This window comes from Microtus ochrogaster, unplaced genomic scaffold (genome assembly GCF_000317375.1).
Source record: "Microtus ochrogaster isolate Prairie Vole_2 unplaced genomic scaffold, MicOch1.0 UNK2, whole genome shotgun sequence".
Classification (NCBI taxonomy): Eukaryota; Metazoa; Chordata; class Mammalia; order Rodentia; family Cricetidae; genus Microtus; species Microtus ochrogaster.
Window position 1 is genome coordinate 9,661,401 of NW_004949100.1, and position 27,503 is coordinate 9,688,903.

At 41.9% G+C, this 27,503-nt stretch overlaps 2 protein-coding genes and 1 long non-coding RNA gene across 4 annotated transcripts in view; 1 reads left to right on the forward strand and 2 right to left on the reverse strand.

The window, feature by feature from the left end:
- The window catches only part of LOC113458080, an 8,659-nt gene extending 2,282 nt beyond the window's left edge, over window positions 1-6,377 (reverse strand). Inside the window, exons 1-2 of the long non-coding RNA XR_003378521.1 lie at window positions 6,220-6,377; window positions 3,799-3,923 (exon numbers count right to left, since the gene is read on the reverse strand). This is a non-coding gene — a long non-coding RNA (uncharacterized LOC113458080). The remainder of the gene's footprint in view (window positions 1-3,798; window positions 3,924-6,219) is intronic.
- Window positions 6,378-6,431: 54 nt separating this feature from the next.
- Cln5 (CLN5, intracellular trafficking protein) lies at window positions 6,432-15,029 on the forward strand. The gene is made up of 4 exons (XM_005365368.3): window positions 6,432-6,627; window positions 9,393-9,558; window positions 10,912-11,137; window positions 13,202-15,029. Exons 1-4 carry the CDS (start codon window positions 6,512-6,514, stop codon window positions 13,708-13,710), a joined length of 1,017 nt encoding a protein of 338 aa, XP_005365425.1. The 5' UTR covers window positions 6,432-6,511; the 3' UTR covers window positions 13,711-15,029.
- A 3,098-nt stretch (window positions 15,030-18,127) lies between these two features.
- The window catches only part of Fbxl3 (F-box and leucine rich repeat protein 3), an 18,570-nt gene continuing 9,194 nt past the window's right edge, over window positions 18,128-27,503 (reverse strand). For both annotated transcript variants that reach the window (XM_005365369.2, XM_013353143.2), the window contains exons 4-5: window positions 25,156-25,327; window positions 18,128-20,589 (exon numbers count right to left, since the gene is read on the reverse strand). In XM_005365369.2, coding sequence (XP_005365426.1) covers window positions 19,946-20,589; window positions 25,156-25,327 — 816 coding nt within the window. In that variant the 3' untranslated portion in view covers window positions 18,128-19,945. The remainder of the gene's footprint in view (window positions 20,590-25,155; window positions 25,328-27,503) is intronic.

The window sequence follows — 27,503 nt, forward strand, 5'->3', positions numbered from 1 at the left end:
TTAATAAATAAATAAGAAACAGCAAAGGAAATAAATGGATTCTCTTCTTTGTAGGACTAGTAGATGGTAACTTCCAGAAAACTTATTTCCAAAAAGATGTCAATATTGATATACGATCATTTTCTACAATAAAATTTTGAACTGCTCAAGTTCCAAAGCTGTAACTTGAAGTATTTTTAACAAAGAGTACTGAGTAAGCAGCTTTGTTTCATCCGCACCAGAACAGGAGGGCAAAGAATGCCTTGGGATTCTTGTAACCTTCTGTCTTGATATAGCCCAGACTGTCACTGAGGGTTGCGAGAAAGTCGTTTTGACCAGGATAGAAGCTGAGCTCCATATTTGTACGCTGTCTTGCAGTGCAGAAATTTCAGAGTTCCTTATACATAGCCTCATTTTCTCATATGACGACAGGAAAGAAATAGTAACAAATGGATTTACGCTGCATTGTGTTTTGTTTGTCTAGAACAAGCTGTGTTTCTTCTATACACAAAATATCTGAAAGAAATTTGATTTTATTATTAAAGAATAAGATCTGAAATCTCCAGTAACACCTGCTTCTATTGCTGGATCATTAAATTATTAGCCCCGTCTTCCAGTGCATATTCGCAGTGATCTTACGTTTCCAGTGTTTAGTAACACCCTGAATCTACATCCAAGCAGAAGTCTAACTTGACCTGCTCAGAATCAGGAGAGGAATGTGGCACACCTGGAAGACTGCCTCTGGCCTTTGGCCTAGCAGGATACTTACAGGGCCAAACACTGTGTCAGAGGTCCAGATTAGAAAAGAGACGCCCACGTGACAACCGTAGCAAGCAGAAGGAAGAGCTTGTGTCAATGAACATTGTTAGTAAAAGCAGGATAAAAATTCTGAGTTAAGGAAATGCATCTGGTCTGGTTAAGGTCTGTCTCCATCTCTGCCTGATGATGTCATACTCAGAATGTGCTCATGTCTCCCAGCCAGTGTTCCCTGGGTTTGTTGCAGGGTACGACTGTATAGCAAATATCATCTCTGTCAAAACCTTGTCACTAACAGACTTTTGCTCAGTGAATGGTTTGTGCTCGTCATTTTCTTTGATATGGGTAGTTAAGATGGGGTGCTGCTTAATGGTAAATCTCTTAAGTTCAGGAAAGCTGTGTGGTGGACTTTCAGAACCAGTATGTGTATTGAAATTCAATTTTAAGTTAAATTTAATAGATTATACCAGTGAATTTTGTCTGAAGATATATCTACAAATTTGACTTAAAATCTAGTTGGCTTTCATTACTGAATCATAACCAGGACAGCATTCCATCTAAAATAGATTTAATGGCATGGCACAAAGATTAGCTTTTGTAAGGTAACTTGGGTAAAAGAAAACAGAAATCCCAAAAGTAGGTTGAGTAACATCAGGTTACTTTGTAAGAGTTCAAGCAGAGGATGTATTGATTACTATGTTGCTATGACAATATAACTAACAAAATCAGCTAAGGAAGGAGGTTTAGGGTGACTCAGGTTTGAGGTTATCATCCCTGATGGTGTTGTGCCCAGTAGGTAGGGACCCCAAAAGACTACCAGGGTGAATGACTCACCAAAATGCAAAAGCAAGGTTTAATTATGTATGAATTACAAGCTGGCAGGGACCTGTCAGTAAAGCAGTAGCAAGAGAAGGTATTCTGCCTTTTAGAGGGCATTATTTAAAGGCAAAAGCCAGGAAAGTTACATTAGCAGGGTGTGCGGTGACGGGTTCAATTCTGATTGACTCGTTCCTACGGACTTCTCGGAAGTTTTATTTTCAAACCTCACCTGTTGCTTGTCAAGTTTTCTTATCGGCTGACCTTCAGGTGAGGACACTCTGTGGTTACCTATACTTTCCAGATGGCTACCCTGTTACTTTTGCCCCTACCTGTTTCTGAGGACTGGAATGTCTTACAGGAAATAGCTTACACAAGACACAAGATGGAGGCGGAGGATAAAATGGGTGGGTCTTCTGTCTGGAGACACTCTCAAGACTTGGGTTTATGTAAACATTCTTTACCTCAAGATTTGTAAGTTTATTGGATATGGTTAAAAATCTATAAAAATCTATGAGATAAGTTAACTTAAAACTAGGAACACTGGGAGTTGATAGCTAAAATCTATGCATGCATAATTTGAAAGGCATCATGGTGTTATTCCATCTTGGGGCATAAGCAACACATGGGTTGCCACCATCTTTAGGCAGTCACATGACTGGCAGCCATCTATGCTAGGATTGGAGGTAAATCTCATGTGATTTTTACCACTATCCTGATTAAAGTTGACCATGTAGGGTGGGCCTTCAAAGCAGGCAACAATGCATCTGCATGATTGTTATGATATGGTGAGAGGAACCCTGCCAGGTTGGATCCAAGAAGCCCCATGGCGGGTGAGAGACAGACACTCCATGTAGGCCACACTCACGTGGAGAATTTTATTGGGGGGGGGGGTAAGGGAGCATCGGGAGAGAGAAGGAATTAAGATTCACACCAGGCACCTCCTTGAAACAGGCATACTTACTCATTGCCAGTCAGCCTGGAATAACCCCTTGTTGCCTGTCCAAAAGCCTGGAACTTGAGACTATAGACCAGTACAAGACTTGAGAGAAGCGAACAAGAGGGTCGAATCCATTTGTCCAACTGTTCCGAATCCCTCTACCTTTCGAAGCTTATTACTACTAAAGCATAAACTTTACACTGTGCTGGACTTCAAAGAGGCACTCTTCTCCATCCCTCCCGCCGTCAAAATTAAGTAAGGCCATCTTTGCATCTGACCCTAAACCGGGGATATCAGTACAACTAGCCTGGACCAAACCGTCTCAAGGGTTCGGAAGCTCTGCCACCATCTTCAGTGAAGCCCTCAAGCAGGATTTAAATCTCTTCCATAGTGAGTACCCTGAGATAACCTTACTTCAACATGAAGATGATTTGTTATTGGCTGCTAAGGATGAGGAGGACTATCTGTGAGCCACCAAAGGCCTTTAGGAAACCCTAGCCCAGTCAAGCTATATAGTTTGTGAAATGAAAGTCCAAATTCACTCACCCTCAGTTGCTGACTTGGGATACGAACTGAGAGACGGGAAAAGACTGTTGTCCCAGGTCCACATAGCAGCCATATTGCAGATCCCAAGCCCAACCACCAAGAAACGTGTTAGGGAATTTCTCAGAACTGGTGGATGTTACCATCTTTGGACACCCGAGTTTGCTGAAATCCCAACCCTGTACTCTGCTACAGCCAGGGTCAATGCCCCTTTGGAACGGACTGAGGAACATGAACAGGTCTTTAAGAACTTAAAAGAGGCCCTGGTACAGCCCTTGTATTAACTCTCCCTGATATCTCCAAGCCCTTTCCCCAGTATGTCCATGAAAGAAAGGGCATTGCCCAGGGGGTCCTGACTCAGGCCCTGGGTCCCTAGGAAAGGTTGATAGCTTACTGTCTCTTTGAGAAGAGACTGGATCCTGAACATCTGGAAGGTCCCCTTGTTTAAGAGCCAGCACAGCCACTGTGATTCTCGTAAAAGAAGCCGAAAAGCTCACGTTGAAACAGATGCTAACTGTAACAGCTCCACAGGCCATGGAAGCCCTGCTGAAAGATGCCACCAACAGGTGGATGTCTAAAGCCTGTCTGGCCCAGAACCAAGCCCTTCTTTTAGATAAGGACAGACTGACTTTTGATAAATCCTTAGCCATTAATCCTGCCACCCCAATGCTCGATGGCAACCCTTAGAAACCCATCCATGGCTGCCTGGTGATGCTGTATGTCATCTGGGGTAAGTGACCTGACCAGACAGACATTCCTCTTACCAGAAATACAGATCTCCATAGTGACGGCAGCAGCTTCATTCAGGAGGGAACCAGGTCTGCAGAGCTGGCAGTGATCACAGGCCAGAAGGAGGTCATTTGGGCATAAGCCTTGCCCAGCAGTGCATCTGCCCAGAAAGCAGAAATAATTGCTCTGGCACAAGCTTTAAGATGGACTGAAGGGAAAAAATGAACATCTACACAGACAGCCATGTGCTTTTGCCACATGTTCATGAGCAGATATATGAACAGAGTGGCTTACTCACCTCAGAGGGAAAGACTATTACAAATAAATATTAAGTTGTCCAGTTGCTAGAGGCCATCTGGCTACCAACTGAACTATCCATTATTCCCTGACCAGGACAGCATAAAGAAAAAAGCCCCCAAACTCAGAGTAACAACCATGCAGCTCTAGCTGTCAAAGAGGCTGTTCTCGGGAGCCCAGACCCCAGATTGTCCTAGAACCACTGCTGAGCCTCCACTCTGTCTTGATGAAGATGCTCTTGAGTATGACCCAGAAGAGATGAAAGCCACATTTTGACTTGTGGGCTTGAGGAGCCCTAATGGATGCTGGGGAGCTTGCCTGATGGAAGAATCTGGCTACTAGCCTTGCGTCACCTAAGATCTAAGGACTCGTCTCTCCTCATGTCTACCTGGACACTGAGAAAAACTTCAGAGCATTTCAGACCACTGCCTGACCTGTACCCAAGTAAATGTGAAGAAGGACATGCTTCCCCCAGGCCAACAAAGTCAAGGTATAGTACCCAGGGAATTGTGGGAAATGAACTTCATTGAAGTCAAGCCAGGACTGCTGGCGTTTGTTGATACATCATGGGCTGGTTAGAGGCCTTTCTGTCCTGAATGTAAATGGCCAAAATGGTACCTATGAAATTAGTAGAAATTATTCCCGTATTTGGCCTCTTCATATCTCTGGGGTCCACCAATGGCTTGGCCTTCACTGCCAAGTTATCGCGATAGCTCACTAAGGCTCTTAATATAAATTGGAAACTCCATTGTATGTATCATCCTGGGAGAGGTAGAGAGGATGAAAAGAACATTACAGGAGATTTTAAACTAAATCTTCCCTTGAAACTGGTGGTAACATGGCTGACCTCTTGCCTTACGCCCTTCTCAGAGTCCGATGTATCCCAGACAGAGACAAGTTGACCACATATGAAATAGTCCTCCTCCTGTGACCCCTCGGGTATGTGCCTAGGTGCCATACTGTTATCAGATTGCCTCACTCCAATTTCTGAGTCCTTAAAAGGATTGAGGATTGCAATCAGCTTTCTGTAAGATTCTCAGGTCCAGGCGGCTCAGCATATTGGGCACCGCCCACCTGATCACACTTTCCAACCCGGAAATGCTGTTGTTTTTTGTCCACTGCTTCAAACCTACCAGCTTGAATCTAAATGGAAAGGACCTTACTTTGTGCTTTCCAGGTGCCTACTGCTATCAAAACTGCTGATATTTCTGCCTGAGTTTATCGGTCACACCTCAAGATTGTCACCTGAGAAACCCACGGAAGAGGAGCCCAACCTCCAGAGGTGGAAAGTGACTGAAAAAGGAACATTAAAAACCAAACTTTCCAAGGTTTGACTGTCTAACTCTACTTTGTGTAAAAAGTTAACGAGAAAACTCCTGTGTGAGAAGAGATCCCTCGATTCCTGGGCTTTAAAAAAGATATTTGTATGGAATAGGAGCTTCTTATGAAAAATACGCAAGGATTACAGGGGACAAAATACCACATCCCCCACTAATGTTCCAAAAGCTGTGGCTGGTGTTCCCGTTGATAATGTCTTTTTCCTCCAGTGTCTGTTTGACTGGCCCTTTGGGCTAAAATGGCCCTCTGCCTTCATTGGCCCTCTGATACTATATTCACTTGTTATCCCAATCGGGCCCTGTGCCTCCAGTGTCTCACTAACCTGATCACCTGTCAGATAAAACAGTTCTAGAATCATTGCTGCTAGAAGACATTATTATTCTTGTCATTGGGATTAAGAGTATATACAAGCACCATAAACCTGAGGAGATCATTCCGTTTTCGTTAACAAAATTTCCTTGGCTCTTGCTTTAAAATGTGGTTGGAAAATTAGTGCATCAAGGTTCCGTGTCCCATAGAACCCTTCCGCAACCTGGAGCCCCTTCGGAAAAAAATGATTCATTGTTCATTGTGTTCATCGAATTATAAATGAGAGAGTAAAGATTAGCTTGGACTTCACAAATTTGCCTGGCTAGTCGTCATCCTGAAGCAAAAGTCAGATAAAATCAGTCTGAGAACTTCTAGGAAGTAGTATCTCCCTCCAACCCTAGTCATAATGGCATCCTGCTCTTTCAGTCATTGAGAAACTTTGTCTCCTAAACTTCACAGACTTGGGTTTTTCTTTTGGAAAACTCTATCAGCAAGGATGAAACATCTCCAACCTTTGACAGGCGCCTCTCCGAGAATGAGCCTCACACCACAATGCTGCTTGGAGTGAGGTTTGCATTGCCAACCCCAAGCTTCTTCCGGGAGGACAAAGCAGTTGCCTTGGCTTCCGGCGCACGCGCGGTGGCGCCGAGGCGCTCCGGCCAGGCCGGGCCAGAAGAGGCGTCACGCGCTTTGAGGTCACGCGCCCGCCCGGGGCAACGCGCGCGCCCGTCTGTTCTGTCGCGGTGGCGCGCACGCTAGACCGACGCGGGCCCGGGAGCCACGGGGGATCTCGGGGGGCCGTGCATGGCGCGCGCAGGGCGACGCGGAGCGGACTGGCGCTGGGCGCTGGCTCTGCTCGGGCTGGCGGCGACTCTGGGCGCGTCCCCGACTTCGGGGCACCGCTGGCCGGTGCCCTACAAGTGAGTGAGGCGGAAGGGGACTTGGCCGGGACTTGGAGGGTGCAGAGCGACCCGGGGACGTGCTTGGGGACCCGGGCGCAGGGCGACACAATTCCTTCCTAGCTAGTTGGAAGCTGAGGGGTCCTCACCGATTCTGGGCAGTCCCGAGTCCTTTGATGAATGGAGAGTGACATTACTACACTGAGTGACTTTTCGGTACAACCGACTGACTCGGAGAGCAGGTTAAAACACAGTTGGCATACTAAATTTATTTCCTGCTTTATTACCAGCCGTTTTTGCATAATATTTGCAGAATTTACAGGGAGGTCGCTTGTTCAGGTGTGCCCCGGATTTCCCAATCTTACTGCTCTAAATTCCAGACTGGGGGAAACTTCCTCCCTGGGACAAACAGGATCACCTCGTCGGTCCACTTCTACCTGGAGGTGCAGACTCTGGACCTGAGAAACTGATTGGAGTCTTTGACCTAGCTGAGTTTCGACAGCCCGTGGGAGGGGACTTGGTAGGGGAGAAAGAGTATGGACATCAAGAAGTGGAAGGAACCGTGGAAGGAGCCGCAGCTTCTGAAAACAAATGTTTTGCATAAGAGTGAGCAAGGTGAAGGATGGCTTAGTCTGCCAGGGAGTTCCTGGTTCTGCGTCCGTCCGCAGATCGGATCTGTTGGACCAGCTCCTCCTCTCCTCGGTGTGGTCCTTGGAAAATTACTCCGTATCTTCATGCTCACATGCCCTTAACCGAAAAGAGGAAATGATAGCAGCGCTATCATTGGCAGGATCATCTCCAGTGAAAACCAACTGTTGCCAGACTTAAATATCTGTGTGTTCTGTTCATGAACTGGTTCTGCTTAATGTATGTAAAGAAAAAGTTTAGGTCCGAAACTGATTTTTATGAAAACATTCACAAGAAATAAAAACTAAATATCCAATAAAACAAGGAAGAGGCTGTAAATCTGAAAGTATTTTATTTCACACCAGGAGGAGGCTGACTGATTTTTGCTTCCAAACAAGCCCCAACTTGATACACCCTTGGCCATGGGCATATTTACCTTTATGAAAATTTCACTTGAGTTAGACCTATAAACTTACCCTTGACCTAAACTAGATTTTTCTGTGGGTAATGAAGCTATATGTTTGTTAAGCCAGCTAAAAAAGTTTTTGTTCCTATGTTCAGACTGTAATAAAATACTCTGCCTTTGTGATCTTAGTGTTCTTCCTCCTGTGTCTGCTCCACTGCAGCCAGGCCTGGGAGGTGACTCTGGACCAAGTGTGCCGAGCCACAGTCCCGCCTGCTCTAGTTGCTACATCTGTCTCAAAGTGTTTTGTTTTGGCATTGTTGCAGTCTCCTGACTGGTCTCTGCCTGAATTTGAGCCCCCGTGACTCTTCTAATTTGTACAGTTAAGGGTCTATTTTGGTCTCTTCATCCCGATCAGATCTGCTTTTTAAAATCCCCTAACTTAGCCGGGCGATGGTGGCGCACGCCTTTAATCCCAGCACTCGGGAGGCAGAGGCAGGCGGATCTCTGTGAGTTCGAGACCAGCCTGGTCTACAAGAGCTAGTTCCAGGACAGGCTCCAAAGCCACAGAGAAACCCTGTCTCGAAAAACCAAAAAAAAAAAAAAAAAAAAAAAAAATCCCCTAACTTATTCAGGGCACAAGGTCCCCATGTCAGGGGCTGTAGGATGTCATTTCATACTTCCCATGACAGACTTGTTAGACCCTTTCTGCTCTTATCTTGAGGCCTGGATTCTAGTCTGCCACTGCTGGAATTTCAGTGGTTCTCAACCTGGGGGTCACAACGCCTTTAGTGGGATTGGATGGCCCTTTTACAGGGATCTCATTATTAGATATCCTGCATATCAGATATTTACAATTCATAACAGTAGCAAAATTAGCTATGAAGTAGCAATGAAATAATTTTATTGTTGTAGGTCCCCACAGTATGAGGTCATGGCATTAGGAAGGTTGAGAACCCCTGAGCTATTTCCTATCTTATAATTCTCTTTCCCTTTCTGGCCTCGCTTTCTTTCCCGGTGCCTTCTAATAGCACCATGCACCCCAACGGTTGGAACTGATTTCTTCCTCCATTGTGCTTAGGTCTCTGTTTCCTTAGCTCACTTCTTACCACAGCTACCGCCTGACTTAATTAATGTCTTCCAAGCCCCAGCTCCGAGCTTGGTGAGGAAGGGAACAGGGTTGTAATTTTTGTTCCCCTTCTTCTCAGTATAGTCCTGTAAATGGCAGTTCCTCAGGAAATGTTAGTTGAATGATTAATTTTAAATGCCAAATCTGCTTTATGATTTGATATTTAACACATCATTGGGAATGTATATATGAAAACAAGTAAAATGCACATTTATATTTAGTTTATATGGTCTAAGCTTTAAATATTTTCCCTAAAAAATATTGAAGACAAGAGGAGATGGCTCAGTGCCCACAACATAATCCCCAGGCCATGAGCTTGGATTCTCTGAACTCAAACCAGCATGAACTGAAACCAGCATGGCAGTGCATACCTGTAACCCTAGCCTATGGAGGGAGAGGCAGAGGCAGGCAGATTCTTGAAGCTCATTGGCTACCCAGTCTAGTGTAATCAAGGTGTAACGTCAAGGAAAGACACCTGGACATGTGCACATACTACATGTAACACGCCTGCAACACACACACACACACACACACACACACACACATAGAGCACTAAAGCAAGCCTGAAAGGAAACTTGGGATTCTGATGCGTTTAAGATCTAATGTGACGGTTCTCTTCCTCACTAGGCGCTTCGCTTTCCGTCCGAAGCCAGACCCCTACTGTCAAGCTAAGTACACCTTCTGTCCTACCGGCTCAGCCATCCCACTTATGAAGGACAATGACATCATCGAAGTCTTAAGACTACAAACCCCTGTTTGGGAATTTAAATATGGAGACCTCCTGGGACACTTTGTAAGAAAGCATCTTGATCTTGTAACTTTGCTTAAGTAATTTAGTTATTATTTAACTTAAATGAATAATCATATTTATTGATATACTTTGTATCTATAGTTTGTGTGTGTGTGTGTGTGTGTGTACGTGTACTATTCACAAGCATGAAGTGGCTGAAGGCGCATGTTGGATGTCACTCGTCATATTACTCCCTTGAGACAGGGTCTCTCACTGTCTGTAGCTTGAATTTTCGTCTAAACTGCCTGGCCAGTGAGCTTGTCTCCTCCCCTCAAGCAAACAGACACAAGTGGAGATTCCTGGGTGCTAGGGATTTAACTTGGGTCTAGCAAGCATTCTTACCTATTCAGCCATCTCTCCCTCCCATGACAGACTTCTTAGCGCCTTTCAATTGGTAGTCAGAAAGAGTCACCATTGCATCTACATGGTGCTGCACACCTTAATCCCAGCACGTGGAAGGTTCAAGCAAGAGAATCACTATTTCAGAGTCAGTCGGGGCTACACAATAAGACTGTCTCAAAAACAAAGCAGAAGCTCCAGCGAGTAACCGGTGTCTTGGCCTTAACATGTTTTGTTATGAAGGATCTTGTAATAGACCCCAGGCCTTAGCACAACTCCATGTTAGAGGCACCAAGACACCATTCTGACCTAAGAGCCTAGCGTGTAGACCCCAACACCTGCCCAAAAGAAAACAAAGACCCAGTCTATTATAGCCCATAGTTCTGGGTCAGTCCCTAAATGTACAGACCTTGCTTTTTGACTTACATAGCTCCATTTATTGCTCACTGGTCTTGCTAAGTCTGTTAACCAGGATATGTTTTTGTTCATACAAAGCCAAGATTGGTCAGGCTCATGACGACACAACTTGGGCAAGTTCCCTATGTAGCCTTAGGGTCTGCGAACAATGACTTTGTTTCTGTTGGCTTTAAGAGTACATGTGTTCTCAGGAGGAGTTGCATGGCAACAAAGTAAGCTTCCCTACTGTCCCAGCTCCTGGGAATGAGAGAAGGGCAAGGCAGCAGGAATCAGGTCACTAAGCTCTGCTGTGAGCCCTTTCCCAGCTGACAATCACCCTGGGAGGTAGGTGCACACTTTCCTGGAATATTCATGATGGCTTTTCTTGCTCACTGTAAGCTGTGAGAACATTCCCCAGGTCTTCAGATAGCTCACATCCTTACTAAAACGAGCCCTAGCTGCCAAAACCAGTGGTTTGAGGGGCTGTGGTGTCACCGCAAGGGTAGTGACAGAAGTTGTTCTCCCTGGTGTGCATTTTCTGTGTATCGGTCTCTCCTAGTAGGCGTCCTGAGCCCGTGGTTACTCCAAAGACGCGTTTACACCTGCGTTATCTCTACACAGAAAATTATGCACGATGCTATTGGATTCAGGAACGCAGTGACGGGCAAGAACTACACAATGGAGTGGTATGAGCTTTTTCAGCTTGGCAACTGTACGTTTCCTCACCTTCGGCCTGAAATGGATGCTCCCTTCTGGTGTAACCAAGGAGCAGCCTGCTTTTTTGAAGGAATTGATGACAGACACTGGAAGGAGAATGGGTCATTAGCTCTAGTCGCGACCATATCCGGTAAGTTTCAGAAATGGAGTACAGGTGGACGATCGCATCGGTATGCAAACGGGAGATTTCATGCTCGGCCTCGTGGTGGTCATTTGTAGTCTGTGCTTCTGGCGCCACCCACCGTGAAGCAAATGGGTCCGGATGCAGAGCTTTGCTAGGAGATGCATGGCTCATCTGCTCTGTCCATGAGAGACATAAGGAAACAAATGCTCTGTATAGCTAAATTGAAGTCCACAGAAACAACAGTTAGGGAATCCATAAAATGCCCCATTGGGAAGTCCTCTTAACTATATCTGAAAAAAAATAGGGGCTATAAATTATTTGTACATGGGGAAACATTAAGGGCTTGCTTCCTCTGGGTCTGGCCTTGTTCTGAATGCTATACTTAGAGCATGCCACTTACCAGCGTCAGACTCCTGAGAGAATCATTACTGTTTCCTCCACTGTGCAGATAGGGAACCTGAGGTAAGATTAAAGTTACCCAAGCGTAGTTACGGGACTCTAGCTCCGACAGGAAAGCCCTCCCGCTCATTCTCTTAAGCATTTTGGTACACTGCCTCCCTGATATATGTGTTGTGATACGTCTCCCGTCCTCTGGAGTGATGTCTGAGTGCTCATCTGGAAAGCTGATGACACCACTGTAGTTTTGCACTCACCGCATTCTGCAATGTTGATTGCTTTATCATGGGAACTTTTTTTGTCGGGAGCTACTTATGTGACCTTGCCTCACATTTACCCCACTGGCCCATTCATTGCCTCTTGTGAAGAATTTGGGGTCTGCTTGCACTACGCATAAACCTACTATGTGCATGGTGTTGTCCACAAAAGCAGGGTGCTGAAACGAGAGCATTATTCGTGATGCTAATTCTCCCACGAGCCCCAGGACTTGAGGAACCAATCAGTGTCTGTTTGTTAGTTTCTACACAACAATATAAGGTGCGCTAACACATAATTCAGTGGCAGAGGGTAAGACCTCGCCCTTGGGTTTTACAGGTAAGGAAGTGTTAACAGGTGAGTTCTGTCAGTGACTTGACTGACACTTTCAGTCACAGAGCTGGATGGAACAGGCCGCGCCTAGAGTTGAGGTCTTTTTAAGTATAACCCACAGTCTTCTAACACAATCACTGCTTTTCTAGTCTTTCCTTCTACTTTCTAATTCACCTGACGAAAACCCATCTCTTTCAGCAGATGAGTGCTTTCTGTCTTACATCCCAAGCTAATTCACACCTTCCTTCCTCCTCACATAACCTGAGAATCATAGTAAGTAGTGATCGCTCTTCTGGAAAAAAAATGCTTCCATCTGCTAGAATTTGAAGTTTGTAAATTCAGTTTTGCCTATGACTAATCCTGTCTCATGACTTTCTCTGGATGTTATGACATAGTGTTTGCAAAGCCTGCTTTACCACGTTACTAAGGACCATGCTTCCAACTGTAAAGCAGACATTAAGCCTAGGCAGGAGCTGCACCTCAGCCGCCAGGCCTTCTAAGCGTCCCACACTTCTTGCCAGTCTATCTGTTTGCCCTTCTCTCTTGTTCTTAGTGTCTTTGTCTTTCGCCTTTTCTGCTTCAGTTCTTGCTTCCCTTTTCTCGTTTGCTTCTGAACCCAAGACTTGCCAAAAGAGATGGCTCAGTGGTTAAGAGCATTGCCTGCTCTTCCAAAGGTCCTGAGTTCAATTCCCAGCAACCACATGGTGGCTCACAACCATCTGTAATGAGGTCTGGCGCCCTCTTCTGGCCTGCAGACATACACACAGACAGAACATTGTATACATAATATTTTTTTAAAAAAAGAAAAAATAGCTACTGCCTGTGTGTATTCATACTCTCGACAATCGCTTTGACCGTAGCTTTAATAACTGGAGAATTTTAAGAGTTCCCTTTATATCTTATCCCCATTGTATCTTGTATTTGCAACTCAAAGGCCTTGAAGGCTTGAAGAGGATGTAGCTATGCCTGCATTCCTGCTGTGGGGTACAGGTTTTGAAGTCTAAGTATTTCTTATTCATTCATCCTGGTCTTTATCGGGTCTCAGCACATTTTGTAAGCAGTTTATTTTGTTGCCTTTTCCACCAGGAAACACATTTAACAAGCTGGCGGAGTGGGTGAAGCAGGACAATGACACAGGGATCTATTATGAGACGTGGACGGTCCAGGCCAGCCCCGGAAAAGGGGCGGAGACATGGTTTGAATCTTACGACTGTTCGAAATTTGCGTTAAGAACTTACGAGAAACTGGCTGAATTCGGAGCAGAATTCAAGAAGATAGAAACAAACTATACAAGAATATTTCTTTACAGCGGAGAACCTGCTTACCTGGGAAACGAAACTTCTATTTTTGGGCCGAAAGGAAACAAGACTCTTGCTTCCGTCATAAAAGAATTTTATAGCCTCTTCAAACCACGCTTGTCAACGAGAGAATTTCTGTTGAATCTCTTGAAAATTTTTGATACCATGATTATGCACAGAGAGTTCTATCTGTTTTATAACTTTGAATATTGGTTCCTACCAATGAAATTCCCCTTCGTCAAAATAACATACGAGGAAATCCCTCTGCCTAGCAGACGCCCACTTCCTGACCTGTGAGGCTTGCAGTCCGTGGCTCTCTCTCCAGCCACCTACACCCATGTCAGGGGTGTCTTTACTTTTGTGTCTTTATTCTCTTCTCCTCGGGGCAGGAAGGTGAAGTGCTCACAGTTGGAGGTGCAGTGTACTGACAGTTCAAGACTCTTGGAAAGATGTGGAAGCCATTATTGTACAGGCCAAAGTGAATGTGTTAAGATCTCAGTGTTATTGGGAATTGGTTGATACCAGCTGTGGAGTTCACTGATCCAATGCTGACATTTTTCTATTACAGCAGTGCTGTTTCTTAGTCTAAGGGCTTTCTGATCATCTAAAGAATAGCTATTGTTACAGCTATTGCAACTCTGGGGTCCAGGTCTGTCTGCTTTCTAGTCACATAACCTCGAAGACCGGTTTGGACCCATTGCTGGAGCAGTGCCTTTGGACACAGGAAATACGGTGTGTGAAAGAGCAGATTTTCTGGCCAGCGTTTGAGAATGGCTAGCAACTAACTGGCTGTTGTGACAGAAGCAACTTAACATCTCCAGATTTGTGTCCTTGCCTCAAATGATTTATCAGCCGGGAATAGGAAGATTGCAGACACCCATGTTGGCATAGAAAGGGCACACTGAATGCATACATGGTCTCAGAGGGCTGTTGGGATTGAAAGAACACAAGCTGTCTAATTTAGACTGCAGGCTGTCAGTTCCTGTCTCGTAATCACTGGGACTTTGAGCTGACAGACAGTACTGTCTGCTTCAGCAGTTTTCCAGTACAGGCCATGGAAGTATCTGGCTGCAGACATGGCTGGGCGAAATGTACTTCTGACTTCTTGTGTGAGCCCTCTGGTTCTTCACCCATTAGCAAGGCTAGCACAGTGAAGAGGGTACGCTTTCTTGGAAAGGATGGGATTTTGTCGAGGGCCTTTAATTCATTATGCTTGTACTACGGGCATTGGACAAGCTGTCAAGGTCCCGTGTTTATCAGTTGAACCCACCTTTTTTCTTTTGTTCTTCTCTCCTACTCATAAAAACACACTAGCACAATAATGGAAAAAGAGTCTGTGTAATATGCAAATGTGCCAGTTATTCAATTCACCTACTGTTGGAGTGCTTCTTGAGAGGTCAGTACACTATTGTGAGCTGTCATAGAAAGCCTCATCACACAGATCTGCTGGCCCAGATGCGTTAAGTCAGGGCTTAGCGAGGTCAAGTGAGCCTGGAACTGTGTTTTCTCTCAGGTTAAATGAATGGATGCACAGACACTTTTCAGCAGTGTATCTGTGCACTAGGTGTTACCAGTCTGTCGTTCCTGTGCAGTCTAATAAAAACAAAAGACAAAAACCAAGGCTTGGACTTTGTATCTTTGACCCTGTTTGTCTAGGAATTTGCTCTTTATTGTTTACAAGTACAAGCCTCAGAAAGCCAAGGTGACTCCAGATAACTGGAATCACGATTGGATGTCTGTCACAAAGAGGGAACCGTTTCCCACTGCCACCAGTTTATCTTCTCCTTGTTACCTTGCCTAAACCAAACCAAAATGTGGCCTCTTTGACCTGATCACCTTCAGAATGTGGTGTAAGAGAGAACCTATTCACGTCACCACTATCTAGTGGCCAGACTCAGGCAACACTAACTTACACCACATTGAGTTATCTGGAAAAGTTAGTATTTCCCAGAAGCCCAGAGGTGATAAGCAAAGAGTTTTGTACCAAGCACGTCCTTTTAAATCAGCCTTTGGTTTGTAGCACAGGGGGCAGGGAACATACACATGGAATGTGACTTCTCAAATGAGATTCTACTGTGTTAAAAAGCATGCCGGGTCTTTGACTGTGGAGCTTAGTAAATGAAGAAAGCCTGTGATAGGCGTAATTCCGTGATCTCCCAAGAGCTTGTCAAGCTGTGAAATGTATTTGTAAGGTGGAGTACAACTTCAAGGCAGAGATGATTCAGAAAATTCTTGGAAATAGTAGTAGAGAAACCAAAATATGGGGACAATGGGATGTCTCTAATTTTGAAGGCGGCTTTCTGTACTGCTTTGGGGTGGGCTTCAAAACTGCAGGTGTCTGAAGCTGGTGGCCACAGGAAACGTCTGAGCCAGTGGTCTCTGAGTTCTTGGGTGCAAATCCAAAGAATGCAGTTCATAGGCAACAAGAGGATGGGTTCAGAAAGCAGTTTTGTTACCAACTCACAGATGGGAGCTTAAAAAGAGGCAGAGCTGTGTAGCCACAGCAGACTCTGGGAAATGGGAGAGCTGGAACTGTTGCTTGTCTAGGGGCTTTTTATTGAATTCGCAGCAGAAATGAGCAGGAGGAGGGGATGGACTAGACAGATGGCCCCATCATCAGGTCCAGGCTGCTCGGCAGACTCCAGACAGGCACGCCCACCAGGGAAAGAGGTGGGCCTCCCTTCTGGTGTCTGGCTTTGGCAAGGACACAGCTGTGCAGAGGGCCAAGGACAGTTTCAGATTTTAAGCCAAGGAAAATATTTCCTTCGGGGGGGGGGGTCTCCTACCCTAAACTGCCTGGCCAGTTTCACTCTCCTGCTCTCATCAAAAAACAGGTCTACGAATTAAATTCTGTGGCCATTTGGTGTATGATGTGTTTCTGTCAGTTCGAGTTACAAATGTGTAGTATTTCTTTTTAGAAAATCTCTGTGTTAAAGCTGAATATTAGGGATTCAGAGTAAATGTATCTAGCCCATTATAAGGTAAATATCTATTACTGCAGATAGAAGAAAACAGCTAAAAGGTGCAATAACTACTATCAGCACTCAGAAGTACTCAATAACGGTTCCTTCAAAGAATCCGAAGGAAAAAAATGACAGGTCTCTAATACCTGGGTCAAGGCGCTGAGACGTCACAGTTTAGTGCTCAGCCCTCAGCAGGACATCTGTCGTTCCTTCCAAGGGTCAGCCAGCATCATGGATGAGGTGGCAGAAACAACTCACTAGCTAGAGGATGGCAAGGGCTATGAAATGCTGCCACCTGGGGAGGCCATGGCTCCAGCATCCAGGAACTCACAGCGCCTGTGTTTATCTGCCCTAGATGGGGCAGTAAACATTCCACCAGAATGGGGAATGCGGCTCAGGAGGCCACAGCCCTCTCTAATAAACTGTTTGCTGGGGAAGAGGAGTCATTTTTTTTCCAGCGGTATTGCCACTCATTAGCTGCCCATGCTGCAGTACTCTCCCACTCTGCTCAGGCAAGCTTCTCCAATTAAACTCAGTGAGTCCCAAGAAAAAAGAAAAAGGCGTTAAAGTAGAAGAAAAACTTGCTGGGGGAAAAGGGGTTCAGCAAGAGTGGAAGACAGAGTAACGGGGAGTGGAAATGCACAATAAAAATACACCGAGTTTCTGTAAGGTGAACCTAGGCTCTCTCACACAGAGGAGGGAAGTGTTCTACCACAGAGCTCATCTCTACAGCCTCCTTTATTTGTGAGATGAGGTTGCCAGGCTGGCCTTTCACTGGTAGCCTGAGTGGGCCTTGAACTGCAATCCTCCTGGCGTAGCCTTCTAAATAACTTAAAGGTCTGTTGCGCCGCACCCAGCCAACTTTTTAAACAAATACACCAGGTAGCTTCATGCTCTTCCAAGTGCCTTCAAGAGTTTCTTCCTTTTTGAAACAATTTAAGTATTTACACTGCGTGTGTGTGTGTGGGGGGGGGCAATTATTAATTCCAAGAGTCAGCTTTTGGTCTCTGAAAATGCTTTCTCTTCTTAAAGGAGTTTTGGCCAGCAGACTGGTGGACTTTTCTTACTTCTTGTTAATATTAAAACTGGCCTCAAATATAAACAAGTTTTGCACAAATAGGTTTATTAACTTACTGTTATCAAGGCCTATTTTTAAATACTTGAGTAGCCTACATTACCACACCAAATTGGACCTGTTTTCTGAAACCTATTTAAGATAGTAGATTAAAATAATATTTATGGCTAAAAAGCTATTCTTACTTATATAGATTTCCAATATGGCTGGCTAGCTTAAAGAAAACTCTTTTAAAAAACTTTTAAAAGTATTCATCCTTATGTTTTAATGAATGTGGGTGTCTGGGAGTGTGGACAGGAAGTGAGTGCAGGTGCCCATGGAGGCCAGAGGAACTGGAGTTGGACAGCTCTGGCAAGATGTGGGCACTGAGAACTGCCAAGAGGATTCACCACCTTTCAGCAATCTCTTGAACTCACAATTCTGAGTACAGCTTCATTCTGAATAGATGAAGAATCTAGTCCTTATGTTTAATCACTTTCATGGTAAACGTCATAGTTATTAGAACATAAGAACAAATTCAGTGTGCCTTAATTTTGTATCTTCAAACAAGCCAGTCTACTACTGCGTTTAAACACTTATCAAATAATACATATGAAGCTAAAATTCATAGCTTTGTAATGTGTATTTGATTAGTTCTTTAAGGTTATAAAAATACAACAGCATTAGTAACTATCTTTATTCTCAAATTGATAAAACCATTTAACATATATTTTACAGTATAAACAAATTAAGTGCTATGCATTTTGCTTATAAAGTGACTTAAAGTATTCAAGCATGTAATTCAATTTTACAAAAAGTAAGTTTTCAAATAAAGCTTTGGTTAGTAAAACTGATTATATACCGTCAAATTCATTTTCCAAAGTTGCTCAAAAAATTTAAAAAAACCAAAACACCTAACACAGGTATTTCCTGTACATATAGTCAAAGTTTTTTACTATTTAGGAAGAGGGAGATATTCTAATAGCTGCTTTTACCGCTGAGCTCTGGTCAGTCTTTCTTTTCATCCATATGTAGCTGAAAAATATCATTTTTGGAAAGCATAAATTGTGTAGAAAGCCACATTTTGTTTTATTCTCAAGAAGTTCACCTGTTTTTAAGACTGTTAGCTTCTGTAACTATCAGGGTTCTCTCAAAGGTTGCACTACTAAAGAGAGCCATGTCAGGCATTGAAGTATTCTGCTGGAGTAAATCACTTCTAGTTTCTCTCAGGAGAGACATCTCCTGCACTAGTGCCTAGAATCCAAGCTCATAAAGTACCTGAAAAAAAAACTATATATAACCAAAACTTACTATTTTTTACACTCTGAAAGAATTTATCTTTATTCATATGAAAGTAGTATGAAAAGCTACATAACTTAAATATAAAATACCAGTTTCAACCAGATTAACAATCACAAAACTGCAGATATTTTTTAAAATGTTCCAGTTCACTGAGTAATATTTACTCAAAAATTATTCTGAACTTATATATATTTATATATCTTTTAAATTTAGTGTCTGAACTGTACAGATACTCCTTTTGATTTTTAAAGTTATATTTATTTTAGCTATGTAATTCCAAAATTAAAGCATAAGCCATCACTAAAATTCACTGGAGACTAATATTCTTTTATGAAAACTATTCATAAACAATTTATAAAGTTCTACTTTTAATTATTTCAATTTGGTTTTTAAGTAGGATTTTTGTTTAAATTGTGTAATAGTTAAAACTAGTTTAAACAAAGATTAAAAAAAGATTAAAGCATTCCTTTACATACAATGCCTCAGGTACCACAACGTTAATAATATAACAGAAAAGAGCTCACATGGTTTAGCATATTACACAGAAAACCTAAGGTTCATACCAAACTACTCTACCTCTCTATTCCACTGGTTCCTTAGAGTAATCCTGGCTGTGTGCCATCCTCAACGGCCACTGACACATTCATCAGTGTTCTAAATACTCTGATGTTTATATCTTAATTTTTTAAAACAGCTTCATAATATCTGAAACCGTTTAACCAACCTCCTATGAGCTATACCATACATTTTTCTCACAAAATGCTCACTTTCCTGAGCTATATTAAACACCTTATAACAGGTGTATTTATAACTGAAGACCTAAAACGTCAAGTTTACATTTTTTTAAAAAAATGCATAGAGAACATCTCAGAAAACCTATTAGTATACTTCTTAGATATTAGAATATACATGTTGTTTCCTTCAGACTATGAATGATCTCATTTTCATATAACTTGAAATTACTTTCAAATATGAAACCACACTTTAATTTTTAAACATTTGATTGTGATTAAGTTACAAAAAAGGAATTACCTGACCCAAACTATAGGTCTTCCAACAAACATCATTCATTTTAAGCTCACCAAAGATATCAAATTTCTGTGCCACAAAATAGTAGAATTATATCAGAACTAGAGCAAATAAACTTTTATTATAATACATTTTCTTAAAATTAAGGTGCTATTTATTTATCATGCCCTATATCATGCAATCCTTACCAAGTAGGCATCATGTCTGGAAACCATACCCTGCCAAGATGCTTAGATACTTCCCAGTGAATCTGCTCCAAATTGTACTTCTGGTCAGGAATCAACACTTCTTCCATAATGGACAGTTGAGACAGGCGGCCCCCACACATCTTCACAAACTCAACAAAGGCACTACATGAGACTTCACACTCCCCCAGCCCAATAGCTGACAAATTTTTGCACCGTTCTGCGATGCGAATTAACTCTTCATCCAGGGGCCGTAACCCATTGGCACACACTACCAGTTCCACTAGTCTCGGGCAGGTCATGCCCACACGGCCAAGCACATCTTTGCTTACTGATCTCCCAAAGTAAAGATGAGTGGCAGGTATTTCATAACGGAAGAACGGGTCAAATTCTTCTTCGTATAAAAAAAAATACATCACTAAGTTCACTTTGGGCGAGTGTTTAATGAAGGCATCCCAGCTGCTCTTCTGAATGGTGTGAAAATGTGTCTGTCCGGGGTTCTCACTGACAACATCAATGCGCAGGTGTTCTAAGCGAACATGCTTTTCAGAAGACAGTGCGAGCAACAACTCATCACTTAGCAAATGGTAGTTCAGGGCCAGTTCTCGTAAGCCATGACACTGATCAGCCACACAAAGAATACCTTGGAAGAAAAAAAAGCCCAATTACTTATAAGTTTTTGTACAGTTTATCTGTTTAAATGTTTAATCAAGTCCTATAAAATAGCCGTATTTCCCTTTTCACTAATTAAACCACTTTTTAAAACTTTAGTTGTAATAATGAATTAGAAGTCACATCATATTGTTTATAATATGAAACCAATTCTTTATCTTTGTTGTTCATTTATAACTTAAGAAAACTATTTAATTGTCATTTTAAAAATATCTCGTAACTAAGATTTATTCTAAAAATGTACAGTGTCATTTTTTGTATGTTCCTTACCCATAACTCACTAGGTAGCCCAGGGTTGGCTCCAAGCTCATAGTCCTTTGGAGTGCCAGAAGTCATATTATATAAAAAAAAAAATCATTACACTAAACTTACAGTTTAAGAAAAATTCCACATTCAACTAGAACAGAGATGAGAATAATTCCTGAAATTACAAATGTAATCCTAATATAAATAGAATATTTACATCAGAAAAAAACCATCAAATGGTTATAATTTAACAACTAATAGTACTAATAAGCTTGTCATATTTCTAGAAAATATGAAAATATCACTCTTAAATGAGTCAAAGGTAACATTAATATGAGTTTTGAGCTCTAAGGAAAACAATTTCTTAAACATTTCCCATACTCAAGACATATTCACCCAAACTATTATTCTAGTAACAGACAACTTTACCAAAAATCAGTATTTGATCTCCAAAATGGCCTGTAAGAATTCTGCCCCAAAATGTCACTCTATCCAACATTCTATCCAGTTCTTACGTTTAGAAACAGGCAAGACTAACAAAACATACACATTTTCATTACTATTTCTTTCACAAGTACTAAATATGTTTGCCTACAAATAATAGGATTTGTAGGATCTAAATAGTATTTCTAGCTCAAAGCAGAAAGACAGCTAGCTAAAGACAGCAAAGCTAGAATACAAAAACGAACTGTAAGTTCATACATCAAATAGCAGGGGATGGTAGGTAAAACTACTGCTTAAGAAATCTAGATAGGTCCATCAATAAAGTACAGCTTCACAGCAGTGGGTGAAAACGGGCAATGTAATCAGAAAAGGGACAAAGTGACCCACAAAGTAAGACTCAGCCCAAGGAGGAGGAAGAGACCTCTAGGTCACTACTTAAGTCACTGCAAATTCCTGTTCTTCTAACATTCAGAAAACTGCAAAGATGCAAACGAGAGAAACCACTGCAGTAGCTGCCGGTTGTAGCTCTCAAAATGCCCTTTCCCCTCAAAGATCTGTGATCTGGCAAGTGATAGATACCCTGCCTATCTTGGTACTGTGCTATATGGCACAACTGGACTTATGAAATAAACTATACAGACACTCCTAATCTAACCACGAGCTCTTTAGAAGCAGTTTACTCTTGGCCAGATGCAGAAGAGGAAGTTAAGAGTCAGAGAACAAACGGAACTCAAAATGTTAACTGCTAACTTTAAGACATCCAAGTTTTAGATAGATCCATGTTAACAGTATCAAATGACTTTTTATACATAAAAAGTAAAACTAAGTAAGCAAGCATACTCTAACAGGGACCACCCCCCACCACACAAAACAGTGAGGAAAGGAGATGTCAACCTCAAAACCACAAACTCACCCACAGTGTAAGAGTGAATGGAAGTGGATTTTTCCCTGGAGCTTCCAGGGCAAGAGTCCAGCCTGACAGACAATGATTGTGGCCTAAGACCCTAAGCACAGAAGCCACTGAGACTTGCCTACAACTCTGCCTTATAAACTGTGGAACTGATAATCAGGCATTAGTATAAGCTATTGCATATGTAATTAGCTATGCAGCCAGAGACAGCCAATGCTTAGTTATGAGCATTTAAATACATAACAGCATAAGGACAAACACAAGTCAATAATAAAAAGACAATTTTAAAAATAAGCAAAGGAAAAATTATAGGCAAAAATCCAAATAGACATTTCTCCAAGAAGATATTCAAATGACCACTAAGCACATGAAAAATAAGTCACCAAATAGCAGGGAATAGTAGCCATGCTTTAATTCCAGCACTCAGGAAGCAGAGGGAGGTTCATCTCTGAGAGTTCAAGGCCAGCCTGATAAACATTGAGTTCTAGGCCAGCCAGGGCTACATACAGAGAACCTGTCCAAAAAAAAAAAAAACCAAAATTATCAAGAAAAGGCATCTAGGCATTACGGTTCATGCATGTAATCCCAGGAACTGGGAAGATGAGGGAGGAGGATCACCATGAGTTGAAAGCTACCCTCGTTTATACAATGAGTTCAAAGAGTAAGAGGCCTGAAAGGGTAGCAGCAGGGTCAGGGTGTCTGTGTGTAAATCAAAACCACGATGGTACTAGTATATACCAGCTAGGATAGGTATAATGAAAAGGATAAAAAGCATCAATAAAGATGTACAAAAAGTTTGTATGATGGCAATTCTCCACCTTCATCCTGTATTTTGGGTTTAATCATTTTTGTTCTGGAAACCAGCTATCATATTTTGTTTGGAACTCCCAGAGTCCATTTTTGTCTAACGAGGAAGCTATCTGTCCTAGAGCCAGTGTTTGACATGTAGGAGGACAGTTCCTCACGTGGGTAACAGCTACTACATGATGTGGAAACCCTATTATTAGCTATACATACCAAGAGAACCAATACAACCACACAAAAGTATGTGAATTTTCACATAAGCACTATCTGTTTTAATCAAAAGGTAGAAAACAAACCAAATATCCACCAACTGGTCAAAAGTAAATGTGCTATAAACTTATAATGGATTCTACATAGCAACAATAATGAAATTCTAATCAATTATATAGTAAAAACAACCTTGAAAACATGCTAAATAACAGAAACCAGAAAGACAGACAGACACACACGATACAATTCCATGTATAGGAACTACCCAGTTTAGACAAATTGCAGAAAAAGAAAATGCAATAGTGGTTGCCTAGGACTGGGTAGGACTGGATAGCTGAGTTTTTAGGGTGTGATAGCCAGGCTTCTTTTCGCTCATAATGACAATATTCTAAGAATCATAGTGATGATGATGTATACACTACTAATCACCACACTAAAGGTCAATAATTGTCTATTTTACATGAATTATAAATTATATGGTTCACAAATCTTTTTCAATAAAAGTTTCATGAAGATGATATATTAATGAGTATAGGTAAAACAATTTCTAAAGACTGTTTTACAAGACACAGTGTACTGACTACACTGGGAAGGTCAAAACAAATAACCCCAGCCCCTCAGTGCTCACAGCCCATAGGACCCGTGAGTAAAGAACAAACAAGCTGGCAGAGGTCAGGACACAAAGGACCTTGAACACTATAAAGCTACAGAAGATGGCTCTCAGCCTCATAACAGGCAATAAAATGTGATCAAGGTCACACAGAAACTAGTTGCCAAAGTCTATTTTGTAATGTTTTCAGTGATTATCTAGAGACTGAGACAAGTAGGTAAACACAACAGTAGGCCTAGCTATGCCTATCACCAAGACCCTCCCTCCTTGTGGGTGGCCTTGGAGAAACCAAGTGTTCTCTATTCAACAGTGAGTCATTTCTTTGGGGGAAATTCAAACCTTTTTTATGGCAAGAAAGTAAAACAAACACAGAAAGACTTTGCTGAACAACACAGATACAGGCAGGGAGGGATTCAAAAGTGGGAGACGTCAACAATGAAGCACCAAGTAGGAAAACCATGTTTACACTTACTTTTCAGTACAAATCACTTGTGATTTAAACAACCTCAAAATGGACAATGCACTAATAGTTAGAAAATTCTACATAAAAGTAGTTGAAAAGACCTTTTATAATGTTATTTCTAAAATCTAAGTTTTAAAGAGCATTCTCAGAAAGGCAATCAGACTTCCTTACACCTCTTCTCCCCTACTAGTGGGAATTTGAGACTGTTCTGACCCAATCCCCTGGAGCTCAAGTACAGTTGTTGCCTTGTGGTTTCCATGTGAAATGTCTCTCAGAAACTCATGTTTGAACATTTGGTCCCCAGCTGTTAGTGCTGGTTTGGAAGGCTGTGGAACTTTCAGGACCGGAGCCTGGTTGGAGGAAATGAGTCACTGGGGTAAGGCCTGAGGTCTTACAGACGGGCCCCATTTCACCTATGCTTCCAAACTGCAGATGAGGCAGTGAGACCAGCTACTTCATGCTCCTGCACCATACCTTCCTCACCAGACTGACCAGCACCCTCCAACTATGAGTGAAATTAGACTCTTTGTTCATACTTAGGCTGATTATCAGATATTCTGCCCCAGCAAAAAGTGGCTAAAAAGCTCCCCCCTTTCTCATTTCATCCATTTTCTAGCACATATTGTACTTAATTTCCACATAAAACAATTAGAAAATAGAATGAAAATCAGTCTATGGTGGACTGCTGCAGATACTGTCCTATTTTTATTAGGACACTGAATATTTTCATGTGGAGGAAGAAGATACAGTTAATTCATTTACAAGCTCGCTAACAGAATTACTAAACAATTTTCTTAATTTGAAAAGCAATATAGTTTACTAAAATATGTCTGATAAAGACATGACATACCTGCTGGAGAGACATGAGGACAGCTGCTCATTTTTAGCAGCTTGAGTGTGTCACTGTTGTTGGCCACTAGCACTTTAAGGGACGGATCGTCTACTGGGGTGTCATCTATCTTGAGTGAGGACAGGGATTTGGAGTTTACAAACACAACTGTCAGTGCAGAGATAAAGTGAGACTGAAAGACAAAAGATTAAAATACTGCTTCAGTTCCTTAGCAATGGCGTCTTACAAGCTTTCCTTACAGCGCTAGGCATGGCGCTCTGTTCTGAATGAAGAATTTCAGAACCATAAAACGCAGCACCCCGCATGAAGTTACCAAAGCACAGTCAGAGGGACTAATTTCCATCTCTGAGAAAGAGCCTTTGGACCTGTGGGAGAAAATGTCACTGCAGGCCTCAGACTATTTCTAAATCACAGCAACCTCAGTGAGTGAGAGCAACAGGACCTGGAACCAGACTAAGAGTCTCCCTCCAACATGCCACCGTATTTGGAAGCTAATGTCCTGTACACTTCACTACACGGGAAAGAACAAAAACATAGAAATTAGTGGTACAATCATCAAGACTGAGGTCAATCAACTCAAAGTTCTAACTCAACTGGACCAAGAAGCACATACAAAAACAAGCAAGAATCATTTAAAAACCCCAAATTTATAACCCTCTCAAAACACTGTATCTAAGATTCTCAAGACCTGATATTAATGTATTTTACTTATATTATAGGATATCCTTTAACTTCTTATATACAATAAACAGAGATCTACCTGATCAAAAAAAAAATTCTTAAGAAAACAAGGATTACAGCACATTTAAAGTACATGGCTTGAGAATCAGAGCTAAAATAAGCTATAATCAATGGGCAAATACTTAGGGAAAGAGAAAAAAAGACCAAAACACATGTCTGTAGAACCAACCTCATCCTGAACCTACCTTAATAGAATCTCCACAGCAGTGTCAGAGGACAAAGCCATGCTAACAGACAATGAAGTACAAGGAAATACTACCTCCTTGGTCACAATCCTTAACTTGCTTTCTGCCTTACTGCATCTAAACAACTGATTTCCGAAATTTTTGGTTAAATAACTTATTCATTAACATCACAGTATCTTCATGTCAAACTCAACTACATCTTCCACGATCACAGTTCTTTATCAGCAAGCCCATGGCTGCATGCTAACTTCTTTCCTCATTGTCCTGATTTAGCTATGGTCACATATGCTCTTCTATTTTCTCTTCTGTTCAGGATAGCCAAAGTATAGGAACACCTTATTTCAAGCCTTTCTACAAAAAAAAAAAAAAAGAAAAAAGAAAGAAAGAAAGAAAGAAAAAAAAAGAAAAAGAAAAAAAAAGGCAAAAAGGACAATGAGCATTTGAGGCAGTTTCAGCTACATCAACATTTCTTAAATTAGCACTACAAATATGCAAACTGAGAGCCCCAGATAATAAAAAAAAATCAAATTATGTTTAACATGCTTTATAATATAGTTTACGTTATATATACACCACAATTTAAAAAAATATAGTATGGCAGGTATGTAAAATATCAACTCAGAGCATTTCCTTTCCCTTGAGCTTGAAGCAGATGGCACTATACTGTATGTAACTCATTTCCTAATGCAAGGCCCTTGGGCAGCCTCTGGACTGTAGAAGACTTGGCTTCATCCACATTTAGGACAGGAATAAGAGTCCGAAATCTATGCACAGCTAGATCCAAGTTACTGGGACTTGACTGAGGTACTTAAGAATCTTAAATGTTAGCCAGAGTCTCATTTTCCTTTTTAACTCATGAGAAAACATTCCAAATTAAAACATACAAATTAATGAAACTTAAAATCAAACAGAGGTTTTGAAATCACAGTATTTCATTTGGTTCTGTTACTCAATTGCAACAGTCACCTAGAGTTACAATTCACATTAAATATTCCTTCCTGAAGCACTCTAGCAAAATGAACTGTGAGATGAGTCTACATATTTTGGTGCTGGACACATGGCTCATCAGTTAAAAGCACTAGCTGCTCTTCCAGAGGACCCAGGTTCAGTTCCCAGCACCCACATGGCAGTTCACAACTGTGTGCAACTCCAGTTCTTGGGACCCAATGTGTTCTCTGATCTCCATGGGTACCAGGCACATAAATGGCTGGCACCCATCCTTCCACTTATACACATAAAACTAAAATTAATCTTTTTTTAACCTACATATCATCTATATATACTTTTAAAAAAGCATAAAGTATACTTTGTGGTATACTTTAAAAAAAAAAACCTTCTTCAAATTATTGCTGTTAGCTAGTCTGAGTATGCAGCTCAGTGGTAGGACACTGGTAAGGCCCTAGGTATAATTCTCAGTCTCTC